Consider the following 20,459-nt stretch of genomic DNA (forward strand, 5'->3'; position numbering starts at 1 on the left):
AGTGACATGTCCAAGGCCTCTCAGACCTATGGAGTGTAAAAGCAGGAGGTAGAAAACCAACACTGAATCAAATGCTGATTTTGTCACACTCTCCAGTCGAGTAATTGATCTGGCCACAGATACAGGGACATTTGTGGGTTAAGTACGAATGGGAATGTACAGCTTCTGAGGTTTGAGCCAACATGGAGGATGTTGAAATTTTCCTCATCAGATACATTAATTAAGCATGTTTATCATGAATAAAACATCTAAGGGTAATAGAGATTTTAAACTGCTTTATTCTCTCATACATCTTCCCTATTTCTACCCTCATCATTTACTATTTTCTTGGTGACAAATTTAAATAAAAATCCTATTCTTTTAATGGTTTTTTAATAATCAAAGCCTCCAGGGGTAGGAAAAGGCTTGCTGGCCAGGCTCTGTTTCTTCTACTGTGGGACTTGGCAGATGTCACCAATCTCCTGCTCTGGCCCTCACGGTGGCTGTCCCACCAAGGCCTATCATCGCTGTCTCCCGAATATGTTTGGGGACATTGGAGGGAATTTCTACTTCTCCGCCTCCCTGGTGAGAGGACCTGGGACTGCTCCTTGCTCAGGCTCTACACACATGTGCACTTTTTATTTTGTTTTATTGGGGAAGGGGAACAGGACTTAATTGGGGAAAAGTGTGTACTTCCAGGCCTTTTTTCCAAGTCAAGTTGTTGTCCTTTCAGTCTTAGTTGTGGAGGGCGCAGCTCAGCTCCAGGTCCAGTTGCTGCTTTCGAGTTGCAGGGGTCACAGCCCACCATCCCTTGCGGGAGTTGAACCAGCAACCTTGTGGTTGAGAGGACGCGCTCCAACCAACTGAGCCATCCGGGAGCTCAGCGGCAGCTCAGCTCAAGGTGTCGTGTTCAATCTTTAGTTGCAGAGGGCGGAGCCCACCATCCCTTGTGGGACTCCAGGAATTGAACTGGCAACCTTGTGGTTGAGAGCCCACTGGCCCATGTGGGAATCGAACTGGCAGCCTTCAGAGTTAGGAGCTCGGAGCTCCAACCACCTGAGCCGCCAGGCCAGCCCCGGTTCCCCCTTTCTTATGGACCCCAACACTTCTTTTTCCTGCTTCCTTCCTCCCTCTCGATGAGGGAACTTTTCCCATGTGTGCAGATTTTCCATGTGTCCTTTCTACACCCATCCCCTCAGGGCCTGGACTTTTGAAACTGGGGCTCTTTCTCCATGTTCTGAGGAACCTCCCTTCTCTGAGTCACTGAACACTGAATTCACAATACCTCTCTGAGGGGCCAGGGGAAAACGGGAACTGCTAGAGAGAAAAAACCCCTCCTCTACATATTTCAAGACTGCCGTGCCACCTCCCAGAACCCCTTAGCAAACTCTGAACCAGTTATTTTCAGTAACTATGAGATGCTCTATGGATCTTTTCTATTTCCTCTCCAGCTTTAGAATTATCCATTTTCCCACAGAGTTCTGATTACTTTTATGAAGAGTGGTATCAGAAACCGATATCCGGGTGCTAGTTATACTTGTTGCTACTGTTGGTTGGAAGGAGTTTTGTTTTTCAAATGAAGGTGAAATTTACATAACATAAACCATGGTCCTTAACGATTGTCAATGGAACGGATGTAGTGGCATTTAGTGCATCCAGAATATTGTGCCAGCAGCACCACATCTACCTTGTTCCAAAACATTTCCTTCCATCACTCTGAACAACACCCCATACCTATTACGCAATTTCTCCTCCGTACTCCTGACAATCACCGCTTTGTATGGTATTCTGTTTCTATGGATTTAGCTATTCTCAATATTTTATATAAGCTGAATTGTACAATATGTGTTGTTTTGTGTATTGCTTCGTGCACTGAGCATAATCCTGAGACAGGGGCACAGCGTTTATGGTACCACCAGGCTCTGACCCGCTCTGTTCCATCCAGCTTTTAGCACTGGCCAGTGCCTCTCGGTGTTTAATGTGATGATGGGGATGTTGGATTCTAGCCCCTTGTGATTTTCATGTTGGGCCTTTAGGATAAGAAATCATTTGGAGTCGGAGAGGGGAGGGCAGAGATATGGGAAGGGAAGTCTTAATCATTGTCATGATTGTCCCTTAGTGCACTAGATAAATTAATCTTGGGTTTTGTTGCCTCATCATTCATATCACTAATTTTTGTATCTAATATGTAGTGCTCTTATTAGTCATGAACATATGACCAAACTCTTATTTGTAGGAATTGAAGACAACTGAGTCATTTGCTGCATGAAAATAGGTTCATTATTAAAGAGATGATTACAGAATGCCAAAAGTCCATAGTCTCGCTTTTCGTGCTTTTGTTAATTCAGAGTAACGTTGGTGAAATTCCAAAGGACAGTTGGCATGTTCAAAACACTATTCTACTTGGCTCCTTAATCATAAGGATGTCCTTGGCTCAATATTTTTTCAGAGAAGCTTCGGAGTGCTTTCATCCTGAAAGTTCTCCGGCATCATGTGTGCTGGGTTTAGTTTTCTGCCCGAAGGTCATTCTGTGGGGAGATAAAACACAACTCATTACACTCCTAAGTACATAAGCTGGCAGCAGGCACAGACAGAGCCAGCCAGTGCACTCCATGACCCTGACCAGAGCGCTTGCATCAAGGATGGGGACATGGACCAAGTCAGGCCAGTGGGAGCCCCAGGGGCTATTCCTGGGTGATTGTCATTTGAGCAGTTCCAGAAAGAAAGGGACGGTGAAGCTCCTAGTGATTGGGGCCTCCATGTAGAGCCAAAGTAGATCCCACCTAGAAGTGTAGAGGCAAGAGATGGATTCTGGTGTCATCGTTGGGCCTTGAATCAAGCCACTGCCGAGCCTAACACCTTGTCTGGATGTTCAGTACCTCCATACAATTTTGTTGTTGCTTCCTAATCCAGTTGTGTTATGCTTTCTATCACCTGTTGCTGAAAGACAGGTGGCATTCATCTGATCCAATCTCTTGACTCAGGCTGACTTGGGGAGGCTAAGTGACCTGTCCAAGGTCACTCAGAGCTATGAGAGTAAGAGCAGGAGGTAGAAAACCAACACTGAATGAAATGCTGATTTTATCACACTCTCCGCTCTAGTACTTGATCTGGCCACAGATAGAGAGATTTGGGGCTAAGTAAAAATGGGAACGTACAGCTTCTGTGGTTTGAGCCAACATGAAGGAAGCTGATATTTGCCTGGTCAAATATACTTATTAAGCATGTTTCTCAAGAATGGGCCATTTAAGGGTGATAGAGATTTTAAACTTCTTTACTGTTTCATTCATCATCCCTAGTTTCATCCTCATCATTTTCCTGGTGACAGATTAAAATAAAAATCCCATCCTTTTAACCGTTTATCAGGAAGCAAGTTCTCCTTCACATTTCCTTTGGGTATCGGTTAGGTAGACGGAAAGAAGGGGGATATTTGAGTCAGGGTGGCAGAGGATGAGAGGTTCCAGCAGACATAAAGCGATACTGTGGATGAGTCAGGCACTTAGAGTGGAGATGGTTCCAAAGAAATGATTGAGGCATATTTAAAGAAGGCTGAGAGTCCTCCTGGGGACAGTAGTCAGATTATTTGGTTATATATGACCAAGAGTGTCTCAGTGTTAGGACTTGTATGGTGATGAAAGGAACAGTAGGTAGTGTGTCTGCCTAGGAAAGAGTTGGGACATGGGATGGAGCTGTTAGGGCCGCCGGGAGCCAGGGAGCTGGCCCCATTGAGTACTCTGAAGATCGAAGTGCAGAGTGGGTTTAGTGCAAAGGGAAATATTTGTATTTCTCTCTTACCGATTTAATCAGTTTAACTTCGGCATTATTTAGAGAACTTGAGGTTATTCCCGGTGGAATATTCACTTGATTGAAAAATTCTGAAATGAAAAAGGGTCATCTTATGATACAAGTTGAAGGAAACAATGACAGGGCTGGGTTGTGTTAGCTACAGTCAACTGGAGGGATCTCTGGGGCAGCGTATAGCTCTAGGAGAGACTCCCTCTGCCCATTCAGTGGAGATACTTGAGTTAAGGCATTGTCTCTCTCAGTCTTTTGTGTGTGTGTGAGGGTGAGTTTGCAAGGATCAGAAGAGACCCCAGAACTAACTGGAAACCTGGTGGATATTCTGTGCACAAAGAATCGATACCAAGACATATGCTTGTGTCTGCCCTCACTCCATTAAAACCAGAAGAAGTAGGCTCTGCTGTTTTGGTACCATTTGCACAATATGGAACCCCATTAGAGTTCATCATAGATATGTAAAGATGGCGTTTGGCACTGTCATCTCTTGATGGTCCTAAGGGTTATGACCTCAGGCTTTTGAATTTCCCTAGGTATCTGCATGACTAGGTGACCGTGGTCCGTCTCTCCTCTAAGTGGCATGATGCCCTTGTTCTAAAAATACCTACGGGGCTGGATTTCATTTGGACCTGTAGAACAGACATTTTGACTTGGTTTTCAGGTTTTGCCATCTCAAGATGCTGAAGTCCCTCTCTGAAAACAAAGAAGTGGTTCCTTGATCCAGACAGTGACACTGTGCTCGCTGCCATGACACATTCTGCAGTGTGGCTTCACACCCTGTACGTGTCTTGCGACACTGGCTCTTCTAGGTGTTCACATTACTAAGGCCACATACCGATAATGTTAGACAGGAATTTCTTCATAACTGCAGACATCAGCTCTTGCGCCTCATCAATCTGGAAGAGATGGGAGGAACATTTTCATCAGTATATCTCCTAGTCCCCCAGCCAGTCCTCACATCAGGGGAAGCAGTCATGGGTGCCTCTGGATATGTGGGTTTTTTGCTAATGGAAGAAGTCTGTTAATGGACAAGGTTATATAGGGAGGTGGATCTCAGCCTATCTCTCAGGCCTCTGATTCTTTGGAGATTTTCAAAGGGCCTTCAGCAGGTTTGAGTTCCTTAGGTGGCTCCCAACAAAGGTTTATTGGGTACTTGTTACGTTTCAGACAGTGTTGTAGGCACAGCTACGCAGCGGTGTCAGGACAACACTAAATTCAGTAATGGGGGGGGGGGGTTGATGTTGCTGAATGCTTCCTCCGTGGTGTCCCATCCACGTTCCTCCTTGACGTGCTCCTCCCTGCCGGTGCTCTTTCCTTCCTTCCTTTGCATTCCTCCCGTCATCAGGCCTCTGATTCCATGCCGCCGACTACCCTCCTCACATCTGTCCCTTCCACCTGGTGCACACTTTGGGTCTGCGGGAAACTCCTGCTCCTCCTTCGAGGCTGAGTGCAGGCAACGTTTTCTCATGAACCCACTCTGCCTCCCAGTTGGTCCTCCTCTACTCTGTCTTCTTCAGTTGTCAGCTGTTTGCATACGTGTCAGTGTCCCTGTCAGGTAGGTAGTTACAGGAGGTCAGAGACCTGGCCTTCTGTGTTCCTTCCGCTGCACAGAGCCTGGCATGTCCCAGAGCTCCCTGGTAAAGATGAGCTGAAGGAACTCTCGGTTTGCAGTGACTCCCACGTTCTGCCTCTTGACTGACTCTCCCTTATCTCAGGGCCGACAAATGGGACACAGACAGTTCATCCATAGTCATGAGGTGGTTCACCTCTGGCTGCCCATCGTCTGCCCCCACCAACGTGTCAATCAATCTCTTAACGATTTACCTTATTTATTGTTTTAATCTCTGTCTTTCCACTTAAACTAGAGGGTTACTCCTGGAGTCAGGGAGTTATATTTTTAGAGCCGGGCACACGGGGTACTCACTAAATGTCTGCAGGATGAAGGTATGAGCATGTGCAATGTCACAGGTTCAATGTGGGGCTGGTTGGTGACCCTTCTGTGAGTTTCCAGCTCTGTGCCTAGAGCCAGGTCCCTGCGTGCTACCCTCCCCCTCCCCACTTCCCTATCTCCCAGGCTCTCCTCTGGTGACCCAGGTGCTAGCTCCGTAGAATGTGGGTTGAAAACCTCTGATGGGGAAGGTGAGGCCGTGGGAGACTGGGTATGTAGTTGAGCAACTCCCATGAGCTGAGGCAAGATTAGAGTCTGGATCATCTTTTTACCCTTCCTGGTCCCCAAGACTTCCTGGTCCATCAGAATCAGCCATGGCATTAGGAAAACACAGACTTCAGGCCTTCATTCAGGTTATTGACTGAGTGTGGGACTGCAGCCATGGGCTTGGGGAGCTGATTTTAGGAGTTCCCCAGGAGGGCCTAGGCTTGGCACTTGCAGGTCTATTCCACATTGCGTCTGTGATCTAGTCTAGCCTGTGTGACCTTTTCCTTTCCAGAGTCACTGTGTCGCTGAGTGTTTCGGTTTAAAATAATTTCTCGCATATCATAAATAAATATTTTTGAAAATCTAATCAACTTACAGTGTCAGGGGGTGTCATGCTGTGTTCAAAGCTGTCAGGAAAGAAAGTACAAGGAAAAATTACTTTCAAATAAAAAAATATTAACTAATTCTAAAATAGAGTTTACGTATTAGCTCAGTTACTTGTTAAAGTCACTTATAAAATGTCAAAGGCATTTTAGAAGTAGGCTCTGCTGAGAAAGAGCAAAGTTAAGGTGAATGCAGTATGTAAGTAAAACTTTGTTCTGAGTTCCCTGTAATTATCCAAGTATTTCCCAAGGGCCTTTGTTCATTATCTTCTCATGTGACTTAATTGGGTTCTAGGTATTACTTCCTATACTGACAGCTGTCAAGAGGAGTTTGTAGTGCAGACAGTACCTCTCAATCTTGACGTCTACTTTCAGTTTGCCTTTTAAAATCTTGCACGTATAGGAGACGATTAGATTCTGCAGTAATATAAAACAAACGAGTTAAAAACAATACCTTAACCAGGCTACTCAGTACACATCTCAGAGTGCGATATGACCAACGAGGTCACAGGTCAGAGCTAGACACCCTGTTTATCTATTTTCCCCTGACGGCTGAGCCCACCGGCCTGGTTGGTTACCCTTGTCTTAGGGTCACCCAGGACTTCGTCCCTCAGTGTTGTGGTAGTAGCTCCCCCTTATCGAACACGCTTTTCCCCATGTAACCTTTGATCCTACTAGTTCCTCCTCCCAACTAAACCCTGATTTATTTGTTACTCAGATCTCACCGTTTGTCCTGTGGCAAAGCTCTCACCATCCTTAGTCACGTTAACCCAATAAGTGTTTTGGACTTTGTTGTCCGGCTGGCTGGAGTAGACTATTCTGGCGAATTGTGTACCCAGGTCATTCATCTATTATAAAGAAATCATCGTTTAGAATGTGGAGAGGAGAGGATGAAGGACTGCAGCATGTTGCATTATGAGATATCCACACATCAGTCAATTCATTTATTCATATATTTCTTGATCCTGCAGTATGGGCTGTTCCCCTAGCTGGGTGCTGGCATGGCTGATAGAACCACACAGACAAGGTCTAATTCCAGACCTTGCTGTTTATCTCATTTCCTTGCTCCGAAGAACAGTGGTGCACATAACAGGTAAACTTTTACTTTTCTATTCTCATCCAGTTTAAAGCCCATTTCTTTCTATGCTCTAGTGGCAGACAGCTCTGTACATGATTAATCATTTTGGAAGACTCTGTTAAGGAAACATTGTACATTGCTCAACCCAGAGCCTGGCACATAGAAAGTACTCAGTGATTATTATTTTTTTATAACTCCTGCTACTATACTGCTACCACTGGGAACAAATGAATACCTCACAGTAGAAAAACCCAGTCCCTTGCTCATGCTGTGTGACTGTTGGTAAGTTGCTTGTCTCCCTTTGGTTATCTGTAAAATGGGAATAAGAATCCCTACTTCCCACATCTGTTGTGAGGATGAAATGTCATTAATTATGCAAAGACAACTGGCTTGTACCTGGCACCTAGAAGGCAGTCAGAAGACACTTGTCCTCCGATGCTCTTGTTCTCTGCTTTCCCCGATGTAAACACAGACCTACTCACATGATCATTAAAGGAAAATGTGTTTCCCGTTTCCTCACATTTGTCTCCGGAAGAATGGTCTGGGACCCACTTGCATTTCCGCCTGCCACACTTCGAGGTTGACAGACTAGGCTAAAGCACAGAGGAGCGTGGTCCCGGGGCCCACGCGGAGGACGCTTACCTGGATGGAGCTCTGCTTGGCGCTGTGAATGACGACTGCCCTGACCATTGTGCGGGATAGAGTTATGGAAACGTTGGCATTTTTAGGAATTGGAGGAAGGGGACTTCCAGGCATCGGGACTGCTTCCTTAAAAAAGGCCTAGGGGGAGAAAAATAGAAAAATCCTGTCAGCATGTGATGCTAACATCGATTTCAGTGCCTTTGGAGGCCCGGCTGACACGCTGCGGACTGAGGTGGCCCCGTGTGAGCGCTGCTGTGGATGACGTGACATACGAAGAAGGGAAGAGGGATTCATATTTCTCTGAACTTTTCAAATTTCCTGCCATGTGGAGTTTGAATTTTATAAGCAGAGGGGAAAACGCATGTGAAGGAAGAGCAATTATTCAATGGAGGCCAGAATATCTATGAAAAGGTTTCATGGACAAGATGGCCCTTGAGCTTGACCAGGAGGTCCTTCCAGGTTGGGAGAACGTGTTTAAAAAGGTGGGAACTATGAGTTCATTTGTATACACAAATGCATACACATACACACCTTACTTGAAGCAACACTTAAGTTGGGGGATTCCCCTGAAAAATGAGGATTTGTGGCTTCTCTTGAAAAATCAGAGGACTGGGGCCTGAGCCTCACAGGATGGCGGCTAATCAGAGGAAGAAGCAGCAGTGCTTCCTCCTTCACAAGGGGCTTCTGCTCTCCAGTCTCCACAAACCCCGCGACTACCCACAGAGGCTAGGGAGGTCTCCTGCTGTTTGTTTTTCACGCTCATCACTGGCCACACTGATATTTCTCCTTTTTTGTTGGCATACCTAATATCATTTTTGTTTTACTTTAAAAAATCAACAGTACTTTCATAAGCATTTCTGTATGCCATTACAATTTTTGAAAAATTTCTAATGATCTCGTACGTGGGTGAGTTATTTTCTTTTTGTTCCTTCCTTTTTCCCCCTCCCTTCTCTCAGTGTTAATACCTGTATTTCTTTGTCCTTAAATATACGTGCACTTAGGAGGTTTGTGCAGATGGATTCCCACAAGTGGGACTCATTAAGTGGGTCCAAAAACCTTCCATTTCTTCAGTACTCATCGTAGCCTACGTTTTGCATTCCCTGGTGGCTGGGATGGATGGGAGGAGTGAGTTAGTCCTGTTTATTTTCTTGCATATTATCCATCGAATGTCTAGACCTGTGTTGGCCACATCCTACTGGTCAAAAAGTGGTTGTCATTGTTGGAAAGCCTCTCAGGCATTGTACATTGGACTTAAATGGAAGGGAAAACATGGCAGGTGCTCAGGTGTTGGGGTGGAAGCCTGGGAGAGTCACCCCAGCCTTGGGATCTGAGAAGGGAGGAAGGCTGGTTTGTCATGTTATTGAGTCTATTTTGTGAGTTCGGGGAGGTTCTCGGGCTTCCTACAGAATTTTATCATAAGAATAATGAGCACTTACGCAGTAGAGGATGGAAAGACCTTGTGCAGATGTCCGGAAACTTTTGATATGGTACGTGAACAAGCCAGTAGCTGCAGGTGAGAAGAGAGGGAGAGCATGAAGCGATCCCTACAGACTCCCAATGGGTGTTGTGCCTGGGTTCTCTGCCTGCTCTGCCCTCCAGAGGGAGGACCAGTGCGGCCCCTCCCTTTCCCTCCGTCCCAGGCAGAAAGCTGGTGCCACACTGGCTCCTTTTCATGCATCTGTGACGAGGCTGCTAGGAGGAAGGTGACATGAGGACTCAGCTCTGTCCCTGATGTGCCAAAACGTCCAGAGGTAGGAAAAGCCTTGCTGGCCAGGCTCTGTTTCTTCTACTCTGGGACTTGGCAGATGTCACCAAGCTCCTGCTCTGGCCCTCATGGGGGCTGTCCCACCAAGGCCTATCATCCCTGTCTCCCGGATATGTTTGGGGACATTGGAGGGAATTTCTGCTTGTCCGCCTCCCTGATGAGAGGACCTGGGACTGCTCCTTGCTCAGGCTCCACACACGTGTGCACTTGGTAAAACAGTTGGCACTGGGAGCTACCACCGAACTCCTAAGGGGCTTTGTCCTATGAGGTCCTGCATAATGAGTCACAGCGATTTGGAGAGGCAGGTGAGTTGGCACATTTTCTGCCCTGAGTGTGGCGAGGGGAGTTTGTTGGGCACTTGGAGGTTCACGGTGTTGCAGCTCACAGCCCCATCCTCTTCTGTGTGTCACCCAGCGGGGTCCCAAAGGAGGCATAACTATCTCCCTCCATTGACCTGGGCAGCCCCCAAGGGGGCAGGTGTTTGTACTCACAGCTCTTGCATTCGTTGAAATCGCTGAAATCAATGTCACATGATTTTGATTTTTTTATCTGTGAATTAAGCACGAGTTAGCTTTGCGGAGGAAATGGCAGCAGGGTCATCCACCTCCTCTTCTCCTTCCCTGTGCTCCTTCCCTTCCCCCGGTCCTATTTCCCGGCCTTCTTCTTGGCAGAACTCCTCTTCTCCCTCCCGCCTGCCTGAGGCATTCTCCTATCCTGCTGCTGGTGTCTTTTGGCTCAGAGGGGCTGCTGCTTCCCCTAGGTTCCTACTTCTGAAGGCTGAAGTCTCCCTCCCAGGTCTCTCCCAGCGTCAGGCCCTATCTGAGGAAAGGCCTTCTTCCTCTCCTCCCCCAATGACATAGACTTCTGTGGTGGTGCAACCCCCCTCCCTCGCCTTCCCGTGACTTACATTCTCATTCATGTCAACCGTCAACACTTCAGAAACGATGTCATCTAAGGGCAGAGAGACAGGCAAAGCATCTGTGACCCTGGGAAAGAATCGTGTGGAGAGCCGTGTTATCCTTGCATTTCCGGATTTTGCCCAGACATTGACAATAACCCATCCATTGACGATACAGCTTCAGTATGTCCTGCAGCTCAAATTTTGTAAACACCTGAGACCTTTCACCTTCAGTTTTAGTCATTAAGGAAGATGCAAGGATACCTGGGAAAATGACTAATGCAGACATCTGACCCAGCAATCCCCCACGGAGGAATTTACCCTTCGGATACCGTGCACTTTGGTGATCAGACTAGTCTAGGACCTTCCTAATTGAAGTAGGGCACAAAAGTTAATAATTGGACAAAATATTATTCTTCGATAAGGACTATTAAAAAATTGTACTACATCATCATAATGCAGTATTGGGCAGAATTAAAATAAGAAGAAGCTATTTACATACTGATGCAACAGATTCCAAGCAATGTTTTCTATGTGAAATAATAGGACTGCAGACAAGAGTACATATATCTGCCCGTTTCTGGATGTGTATTCGTACCTGCAAATTTGCATATGCATATGCAAGTAATATCTCTAGAAACCAACCGAAGGGTCTGGATTCATTGGTTGCTTCCAGGGCTAATTAGCCAGCTGGTGTACATGGGTGGGAGGGAGACTCACTCTATGGCTTTTTGTATCTTTTGAATTTTGATCCAATTTTTTTGGTATTGCATATACCAAAAACTAGGTCAAAGTACAAAAGTATGCTTATCGGGCAGCATGCAGACAGGTGAAGGAAGGCTGTTCTGAAACACACTGGGCCGTTCCCAAGCAGAGACCCCTCTCTGGGCCTCAGTTTCTTGATCATTCAGACCACTGGGTTGGCTGCGCTCATCTCTGAGGGTATCCCTGTGTACCAGTGGGGACATCCTGGCACACAGGCAAGCTGATGCAGAAAGCGAGAAGAATGGTCTCACGTACGCCTTCACCAAAAGGAGGTTCACTTCCTTGACCCTGATGTCCCTGTCCTGGACTTGGAGGTTGACGCATTGGGCGTTGTTTGTGGAAATTCCAATTTTCAGAGTCACATCCGAATTCACTTGAAATCCCAGTATGCTGAGTACAGCTCCTAGCAGGCTGTGGAGAGCAAGATACAGGTGAGACCAGACCTGGCTGCAAGAAGTTGCTCAGCCAATGCGATAGGTACTTTGTGAGTCAGCCTCAGGTAATTGTCCAGGTTATGGAGAGAGGGAAAGTGTGGTGCTTTCCAGTGAGCATGCCCAAGGTTGGTGGTGCCCTGGACACAGGATTCAGAGCCTGGCTCACGGGAGGGAGGAATTCCATACACATTGGAAACTCACTCTCCTGACCAGGCTTCAGAGGAACTTGTCTTTTGTTGGTGGCACCAGGCCGACAAGAACTAGATGCCCATTACAGGTTCACTTTTGTGCCCAGGACCTCCAGCTTTCTTTTGTGGGTGAGATAGCATAAGAAAACCCACCGTTTTCCAGAGCATGGCCTTGTTAAGGGTGGATGTTCTGCAGAAGACAAAGTCTGTTTGTGACGCTGCTAATTGTAGTGGTCACAAACATGGGCTCTGGAGGCAAAATGCCTGGATTCAAGTCCTATCCCTGCCATTTTCAGCTGTGTGACTCTGAGTAAGGCTTATAACTGGTTTGCTAGTCTCATCTGATTTCCCAGTTGTGAACAGGACTGCCCTCCTGATGAGGCTGTCAGGAGGCTTCAGGGCATTCACTGAGTGAAGCCCCTGGGGGAGCTTGGTCATGGGGTATCCGTGCTGTGTGTGTTAGTGCAAGAAGTGTTCTTCTCCCCAGTGTGGACTCCTGCCCCTCCCATGGCTTCCGTGTGCCCTGGGCTATAGTGTTAGCCTGTTCCTCCCTGGCTGTTGACTCTCCCTGAGGACGGGGACCACCTTTCGTCCTGCCTCTGTGCCCAGCGAGGCATCTGGTACAGATCACTAACTACCTGTCAGGTGGATGAATGAACGTGTGCATGCATGCGTGCTTAAATTTGTGGCTTCCTTAGGGTAGTTACTCATCTCTGCCTCCCCCCACTGCCCAGGACAGTGTTTGTAAAGAGTGGGATGATTCTCCTTGGAGGGTCCAGTTTATTGGGAAGGTTCATTTCCCGTAACACCAGTGCTGACAGTACAAGATGCATTCTGTGTGGTTTCTCTCTCCACGGGCCATGTGTATAATGTGCATATTTCATGGAATCTGGCTTTCTGGCTTTGCTCACATGCCTTGTGGGTGGGTCATTGTCCCGCCTGCTCCTCTGGGCTGGGGGAGAAGGGCATCTGTGCCTGCTGCCTAATTTACCCATCCTGACACATCCTGCCTTACTCTGTCTTGTCTCTGCCTGGCACTGGTCACTGGATATTAAGGGCCTGGTCCAGGCCCACACAGGTGACTGATTTGGAGACAGGCTCACCCTTTTCCAGCTACGAAGGCGGTAGTCGTGGCTTGGACGAGGATCCCATCACCGGTCATGGTCAACTTCATGTTCTCCACAGTTGCTTTTTGAACCTCTAATCTGCAAAGTGACAGCATCCAGGTTAGTCCTGGCTCAAGGAATCAGCCTGGGCAGCAGAGAGATGCCTTTGAAGCAGCCAATTACCAATCTACCAACCCATCCATCTCCTGGACTCCCCAGTCCCCTTACCCGCCCAGTTCTTTAAACTCAAGAAGTCTTGTTCCTATTTCCCCCGAAAGGGCAGAGTTTCAGCACAGAGCTGGAATACTGCTTTGTGAAAACATGGTGGTCCCTTTGCATGCGATTGTGGGAGGTTGAACTTTGGCGCTCCCCAAGCAGCAGCTTTCTCGGATGCCATACCTTAGGGTCAGGAAGCACTTACCCTATCAGGAGATCTTTCAGATCAATATTTCCCAGCCCACCTAAGAGCCCATCCGTGATGCCAGCTGGCACCACACTCTCCAGCACGCCCTTGGTGGACTCTATGAGCTCGCCGACTTTGTTGCCCACGGCGCTCAGGGGCTGGAGGAGACTGGAGCCACGAGAAGCGTTGTCGTCAGGGCCCTGTCCATCGTTGGGTGTTATGCTGTTCAGGATCCCTTGGGCCTGGGGTAGCAGGTTAGTGACACCAGTGGCTTCTGAGAGTGGCGACTGTGGGGAATTTGAGGACTTGCTGCTACTCCCCTTGCCCAGGATACCACCAAGGCCACCACCGCCGAGGATATCGAGGGAGGAAGTGATGTCTAACAAAGACAGCAGGTCCAAGTCGGTCACTGTCTCCAGCACTGTCCCAAGCAAACCGGCCAGATCCACCTCCGCACACATTAGCATCTTCTCGATCTGCGGGGGCACGGTGGCATTTAGATCTGAAAAGTACAAGAGACACGTTCCTTGGGTAGCTGCCCAGCTGGTCCAGCCAGGGGAGCCTTCCCAGCTGGAGAGCCGGCCCCATGGAATTGTGGGGCCAATAGGCACTGTTTATCGTGCCTCCTGAAAATAGGAATCCCTGCTTTTGTCAACGCTGAAGACAGCCTGGCTTTACAGAAATATACCTGCCCCCTGTTAAGAGTTAACCCTTATTCACACCCACCTGAGACCAGTCTGATTTTGAGTATATGACTTGGGCATGGAATGAAAGGACCTTGGTTAGCTTTTGAGCCCAGTAGCCGAGAATATAATATAATCTAGACCGTGCCCTTTGAAGACTGAGTCTGAGCCTCTGCACCTATCCAGGGGTGCGTGACAGGGTCTGCAGCATGGCTCATTGGTCACGATGAAGAAAGTGATTGGCGTTTTAAGTGCAGAGTAGGACAGAAGGCAGCTGCTGGATATGGTGGAGGAGCAGACATATGTGGACTTTCCTGTTCTCCGTCCGTTTGATTCTGTGCAAATCCCTTCCTTTCTCTGGCCTCATTTTCCCCTCGTGGGTGCTTGGGAGGACCTGCCACCTTTGACAAGTGGCCTCTACTAGAACTACACCAGCTCTCATGCTCCTGCAGCGTTGTTATCATCAGGGTACAGGAGGTGCTCAGCGGGGCCTTACCCCACACTGGAGAGAAGCAAGTCTGGAGAAGTGGGACCCCAGAAGATAGGGTGGGGGCGGGAAGGAGGCTGAAGGGCCAGGTAGCAGACCTGTGCCGTCACAGGGTCCTATGCTATCATGGCGCTCTTGACGTCCTGAGGAAGGAGCTCAGAAGAGGAGCTGTCACCTGTGGATGGTGGTCCGCCTTGGCTGCCTCAGCCGAGAAGTGAATTGGACCGTGGACAACATCCTGGCCCAGTAGAGCAGCAGGAGGAAAAGTCCACTAGTTCCAGCCCCTGTTGAGTCACGACTTTTGGAGCTTTGCTGCTTCTTCCCATGCCCAGGACTCTGTGCGCTGGGAGCCTTTGCCTGTGTAGGGCGGTGAGGACGCACCCCCCTCCCTGGCTTATGCCCTAGAGAATCCGTTGCACATGTGAGCCTGGAGACCCGCACAAGAGTGTTTAGTCAGCACTGCTCAGAGTAGCACACAGCTGGGCAGACAGAACATTGATAGACGTGGAAATCGTGCAGGATTCATCAGGTTGACTATCACAGTGAAAACAAATGGACAAACACTTCCCATTACAATGTGGATGAAACACAGAAGTATGAGAGATAATGTAAGCAGGCCACCTGTTAGAAAAGAGTAGCCATATGGCATAAAATAGAAATAAATGGCAAGGGAGAAATACTCAGGCCAGAGGCGTCCTCTGGAGGGGAGGCAGAGAGGAAGGGGAAGGGATATGCAGCCCCGTAGGAGTCTAGGCGCCTTCAGCCCCATGGCAGGGTATTAGTTTTTATTCTAGATGTTCGGTGCAAAGGTGTTTGCTGTAGATATCTTTTCAGTTTTTAAATAAACTGCCACCACCACCAAATCACTGCTTGATGGGTACGCAGCTTGCTGTAGTACCAGTGTCTGAACTTTTCTGTATATTTGAAGTGTTTTGTAATAAGGCGGGATGGTTAGAAGAGTGGAACACGTGTTCCAGAAGAGGTTAAACATGGTGGGTGTGCTGTGGGGCTGGGCAGTATGGTCACTAGCCAGGCGCCGAGTCACCCTCTGTCACCTGTCCTGTCATCCTGGAGGCAGACCTAGGCCATGGCTGCAGAATGACTTTAAGGGGAGCTCTGAGGCCCTCCCTGCTGGTGTTTGTTTGCTGATGGGTCTGTTCCCTTTTTGTTCCCCATAGGGAGTCACTTCTCTGCCAAGACTTAGAAAACCTGACTCCTCTGCCCTTAGGCCTGGGAGATGGTGGAGGACAGAATTCCACATCTTAAAGAGGAAGCTGAGACTGAGGAAGGACTGAGAAGGAAGCTTGGACAGCCCGAATGTGATCAAGAGGTTTAGAGGTGGACTTGGGTTTATTATTCTGTGGCTCCTGGTCCACCAGGTTGATGCTTTAAGCACCCGTGGTTGTCTGGGATGAGCTCGGGGCCCAGACACCCACGGGTGCCTAAAGTGAGATGCTGTGAGGTGTCCTGGCACAGTGGACATGTGATAAGAGACACCTAAAAGGCAAGTAACCAGAGAGGTTGCTGGACCCGCGAGCTCCCTTCTGCGGGGTTGCTTTGACCAGCGTCCCCAACGTGTGATCTGTGGACAAGCAGCCTCAGCATCGTCTTCGCTGTTACTAGAGACCAGGTTTTCCGGTGCTTTGTGGTCCTGCTGCACTGGAATGTGTGGGAGAGGGGCCCCGGCAGCTGGTTTGTTAACTAGCTCCCGAGGTGATGCCAATACCAACTCCTCTTTGAGACCACTTGTTCAGAAAGCATATCTAGCCTTGGCTTTGGCAATGAGAAGCAAGTGTGAGGAGGTGGGAAGTCAGAGGTGTACAGGTGAAACAGTTCTTACTTACAGTCACGGAGTTTGTCACCAGACATGAAATATCTTGCCATAGGGTAACACTCGCGCTTTTGAGGCTGAGGTCGGTTTTCTGCGGTACGGGCGGCTCTTCGAACTGTTGGATAGTTGTAGACATTTCTGCGTCTGACTGGTAGATTACCGACAGGAAGTTGTTGCAGCACTGGAGGAGGGCTCAGCAGGGTAAGCGCTTCCACCTGGAGGGCCAGTATGGAGGCCAGGGCCCAGAGGGTTCGCATCTCGGCACCAATATCTGCAAAGGAAGGCTTCGTCAGATACCACGTTTCGAATGGACCATAGGGCTGCCAGTAGGTCTGTATTGGATGTACATACAAGATCCTAGGTTTGTAGGAGGGTGCCATTCTCATTGTAGGTATTCTGGTCTGCATAGTGTATTCATGAGACAAGGTTACAGAGCATGGTAGTCAAGGTCTGGAGGAAGGTCCTGTGTTTCACCTTTGCATAAAGGTGTCTGTGGGCTGGTGGCACCTTTGAGTGCAGGCCAAACCCTGGCTGTCGGCCTTACCTGTAGGGTCCCACCTGCCTGCCAGAATTCCTGACTCAACAGCCTTGGAGCGGTGTGAGTCACCATCTGGGGAATCGGAGAGGTTTGAACGATCCAACTACCAGTGTTACGTGTCCTGTGGTGGTCAAGGTCTCTGCCTGCTTCCGGCCAGATTATATATAGCAATGTCCTTGTTGGCGTGAGCTTACCCCGTGCCCGTCCCTTTGTGGAGTATATCAGCTGCTTTAAGTTCTGCACAACCCTGGGAGGAAAGGCCTATGGGTCCTCATTGTTCAGGGGGAGAAACTCGGGGTACAGAGCTGCAGTGGTGTTCATCTGTGCCCATTGTTGAGCCCCCCCGCTAGTAGTTTTGCCTGGTCAGGACTACCACCTGATCACCCAGGCTCAGGCCTGGCATCCTCCACCCCTTTGGTCATTGGGCCGCCTGGCATTTTAGGTCAGTGTGGAGAGGTCAGAATCATCTCCCTGTGGCGTGACAGTCTCAGGGCTACTCTGTCCTTTTAGGCCCGTTCTCAGGTTCCGGGAGAGCGCTGGCCTGGTCCAATCGGCATCGATCGTTTTCACTACTGTATTAATAGTCGGCGTAAAGCAGACACCCTGTGTGTGGAGTCAATGATTGAGTTGACCAGGTCACCCTGTTCTGTGGCCCCTTCCGTGTGCAGTGCACTGGCTGGTCCACCTGACCAGAGAGGCCATATGGCCTCTTCCTTTGGCTGCGGCTGAGCAGCCATAGCTGATGTGATTGTGTAAGTTGTGTAAGTCTCAGCTCTACTTCTGTGAGTCGGGAAGTTTCCTTCCATGGCTACTTCTGGAGCACTGGTCAGTATTCATACTGGTTAGTGTACTACCCTGTGCGACCTCTCATCCACTCCTCCCGGCAGATCCAGGCCTACATAGTATTATTAGCCCTCTTTGCAGCTGGGGAGCCTCAGCCCCAGCAAGCAGGCAGAGAGCTGGGTTCACACCCGGGCAGGAAGGCCCCCTTTGACTCTGAGCTCAGCTGTGTGACTCAGTGGAGATCACTTCCTTTTCTGGTGTCAGGTTCCTCCCTTTTCACGATTCTCTAAGTCTTTCTGTCTCTAACATTTTGGGTAACATGGAGCTTTGTGTCTTAGGGCATTTTCCCTCAGTGAAGCAAGTGGACCCTGGAGTTCCTCTCTGTTTGCCCATCTTCCCCAGACAAGTTTTATAAAAGCAGGCTTGTCGGCCTTTGTACTTGCCATGGGTCGGTGGGCACTGTCCACATCACCTGCCTGCCATTTACCAAGACCATGAGAAGAGCCACCATTGCGGAAATGTTGGGAGGAACGTAATCGGAAACCAAGGACAATTCCTCACATTAAATAAACTGAATACATTAGGCTTTATGAAGAGAAAATCATCACATTTCCATTATTTTTCTTCTGTTACCCTCATCTGTGAGAAATTGCATTTAGTGTCTCAGGTGACATGTAAGTGTCCTGTGAGGAAAACTAATGTGCTCTCTGTGCCTCTGTGCCTGTGACTGATTTGATGGCAATATCGTTAGACATTATCTTGTTGGGGCCCTTGGAGAATCCCAGCTACAAATGTTCGTTTCCTATTAATAAAAGCTGTTGCGTAACTGGCGATTGTCACACTTATCGTGCTCGGCAGCGTGCTGTGCGTTTCAGCAGGGGCAGTGCATGTCTGAAGCGATTCTAAAGGCAAAACCCTAGTTTTTCGTCCTTTGATGAACCGTCCTATGCCTGTTTTGAGCTCCGCATTTCGACCTGTTCTTTTGTGAGTTTGCTTCAGCGAGTTCTTACCTTGCGCAGTGTCGATGGGTCGGTGTTGATGGGCGAATGTTTTCGGAAGCTGTCTCTCCTCCTGCTCTTCCTCGGAACTGACCGAGGGCAAGCTGCGCCCCACTTTTATAGACCAGTGTCTCTGAGGAAAGTGATGAGACCTGAAGGGACGCGTTCAAGTGTGCTGATAAGGGTGGTGTGAGACAGGCTCGTGTCCAAGATCCACACCTGCTAACGGCTGTGACATTTGTTCAGTGTCTGATTTCTGAGAGACGTTCAGGGTGCCTGGGATTTTCCACAGGGGCAGCCAGGGCACGTGTCTGTCCCCTTCGTATCTTAAACCTGTACAGGCCTGTTATCTTTGAGCCATGTGAGTGCTGTGAATGGCAGAGGAGCGGGATCTGTGAGGCTGCAGGTGCCAAGCCTCTGAGAGCCCTTTAAGGTGCCAGCGCTGTGCCCTGTTCATAGTGGGCACTCTGCACTGATGAGTAACACTAAGGTGGGGTGAGGGAGAAGCATGGAGTCCCTTTGGACAGGAGTTTAGGGATGTTCTCTCTGTGAAGTGACATTTTATATCAGATGCGTGTGAGGTGAAGTATCCAAACATGCACAGATTCAGGAGTCAAGTGATGGCTGCAGGAGGATTGCAAAGTACAGTGTCATGTGGGTGAGAGCACGAATGCAGGCCTGGGTTTTTTGTTTTGTTTTGTTTTTTGTTTCTAAAAATAGTTTATTGGGGAAGGGGAACAGGACATTATTGGAGAACAGTGTGTACTTCCAGGACTTTTTTCCAAGTCAAGTTGTTGTTCTTTCAATCTTAGTTGTGGAGGGCGCAGCTCAGCTCCAGGTTCAGTTTCTGTTGCTAGTTGCAGGGGCCACAGCGCACCATCCCTTGTGGGACTCGAGGAATCGAACTGGCAACCTTGTTGTTGAGAGCCCACTGGTCCATGTGGGAATCGAATCGGGAGGCTTTGGAGTTAGGATCATGGAGCTCTAACAGCCTGAGCCTCCGGGCCGACCCCAGGCCTGGGGCTTTTAATCATGGTTGTTAGAAAGTGTGCTCAGCCCTCTTTCTTATTCCTGATTGCCTGTGGAATGAGACTTGGTTTCATATGTGCGCCATTTTTCAATTTATATTTTAGAAATTTCAATCTCTATGCCAGATTTTCTCTCAGCTGTTACTTATAGAATGACTCCCCAAATTCTAGAGCCTATTCTCTGGGCCTCAGGCTTTCCCCCTATTTAAGACCAGGATATTCTGAAGTCATCTGTTCAGTTCCTAGCACTGGAAGGCTTATGATTTTATACGCCTGTCATGATCTTGCTGTGTGGTGTTCTCACAGCTTTACAAAGCAGGAGTGTGGGAGCAGGAGATGATTTTTACTAAGAGGGTGGTCATGTCTGCCTTTGCTCACCTGACATGGGGGAGATTTGGTGGGACCCTGCCTTCAGGAGGCTCAGAATGTAAGCTGCCTGGCCCTCTCCAACCCCAGTGCGGTTCTCATGCTGTGAACTCAAGTATAGTTCCAGCTGCCAAAGGGCTTTGCTGCCATG

General features: G+C 48.6%; 1 protein-coding gene and 1 long non-coding RNA gene across 2 annotated transcripts; both read right to left on the bottom strand.

Annotated features, from left to right (window-relative positions):
- Window positions 1–2,252: 2,252 nt before the first annotated feature.
- On the bottom strand, window positions 2,253–4,673 carry LOC141568305 (uncharacterized). Its single transcript, XR_012491429.1, has 3 exons — window positions 4,613–4,673; window positions 3,775–3,854; window positions 2,253–2,507 (listed from the first exon to the last, which is right to left on the bottom strand). It is a non-coding gene; the product is annotated as an uncharacterized LOC141568305 (long non-coding RNA).
- Window positions 4,674–6,299: 1,626 nt separating this feature from the next.
- On the bottom strand, window positions 6,300–19,235 carry LOC109436992 (vomeromodulin). The gene is made up of 12 exons (XM_019715875.2): window positions 18,927–19,235; window positions 16,609–16,866; window positions 13,613–14,096; window positions 13,189–13,290; window positions 11,719–11,874; window positions 10,708–10,786; window positions 10,292–10,349; window positions 9,472–9,542; window positions 8,036–8,173; window positions 7,041–7,163; window positions 6,665–6,732; window positions 6,300–6,339 (listed from the first exon to the last, which is right to left on the bottom strand). The coding sequence occupies exons 2-12, from the start codon at window positions 16,850–16,852 to the stop codon at window positions 6,300–6,302; spliced, it is 1,563 nt and encodes a 520-aa protein (XP_019571434.2). The 5' UTR covers window positions 16,853–16,866; window positions 18,927–19,235.
- Between the last annotated feature and the right edge of the window lie 1,224 nt (window positions 19,236–20,459).

This window comes from Rhinolophus sinicus, linkage group LG13 (assembly GCF_036562045.2).
Source record: "Rhinolophus sinicus isolate RSC01 linkage group LG13, ASM3656204v1, whole genome shotgun sequence".
Classification (NCBI taxonomy): domain Eukaryota; kingdom Metazoa; phylum Chordata; class Mammalia; order Chiroptera; family Rhinolophidae; genus Rhinolophus; species Rhinolophus sinicus.

Excerpts from the sequence above, each read along its gene's own strand:
- LOC109436992 (XM_019715875.2), bottom strand. The coding sequence starts at position 16,852 with ATGCGAACCCTCTGGGCCCTGGCCTCCATACTGGCCCTCCAGGTGGAA. Across the intron at positions 13,291-13,612 it reads CTGAAAGATCTCCTGATAGG|ATTAGAGGTTCAAAAAGCAA; the intron begins GTAAGTGCTTCC and ends GTCACTTTGCAG. Across the intron at positions 6,733-7,040 it reads GCTTTGCCACAGGACAAACG|AATCTAATCGTCTCCTATAC; the intron begins GTGAGATCTGAG and ends ATATTACTGCAG.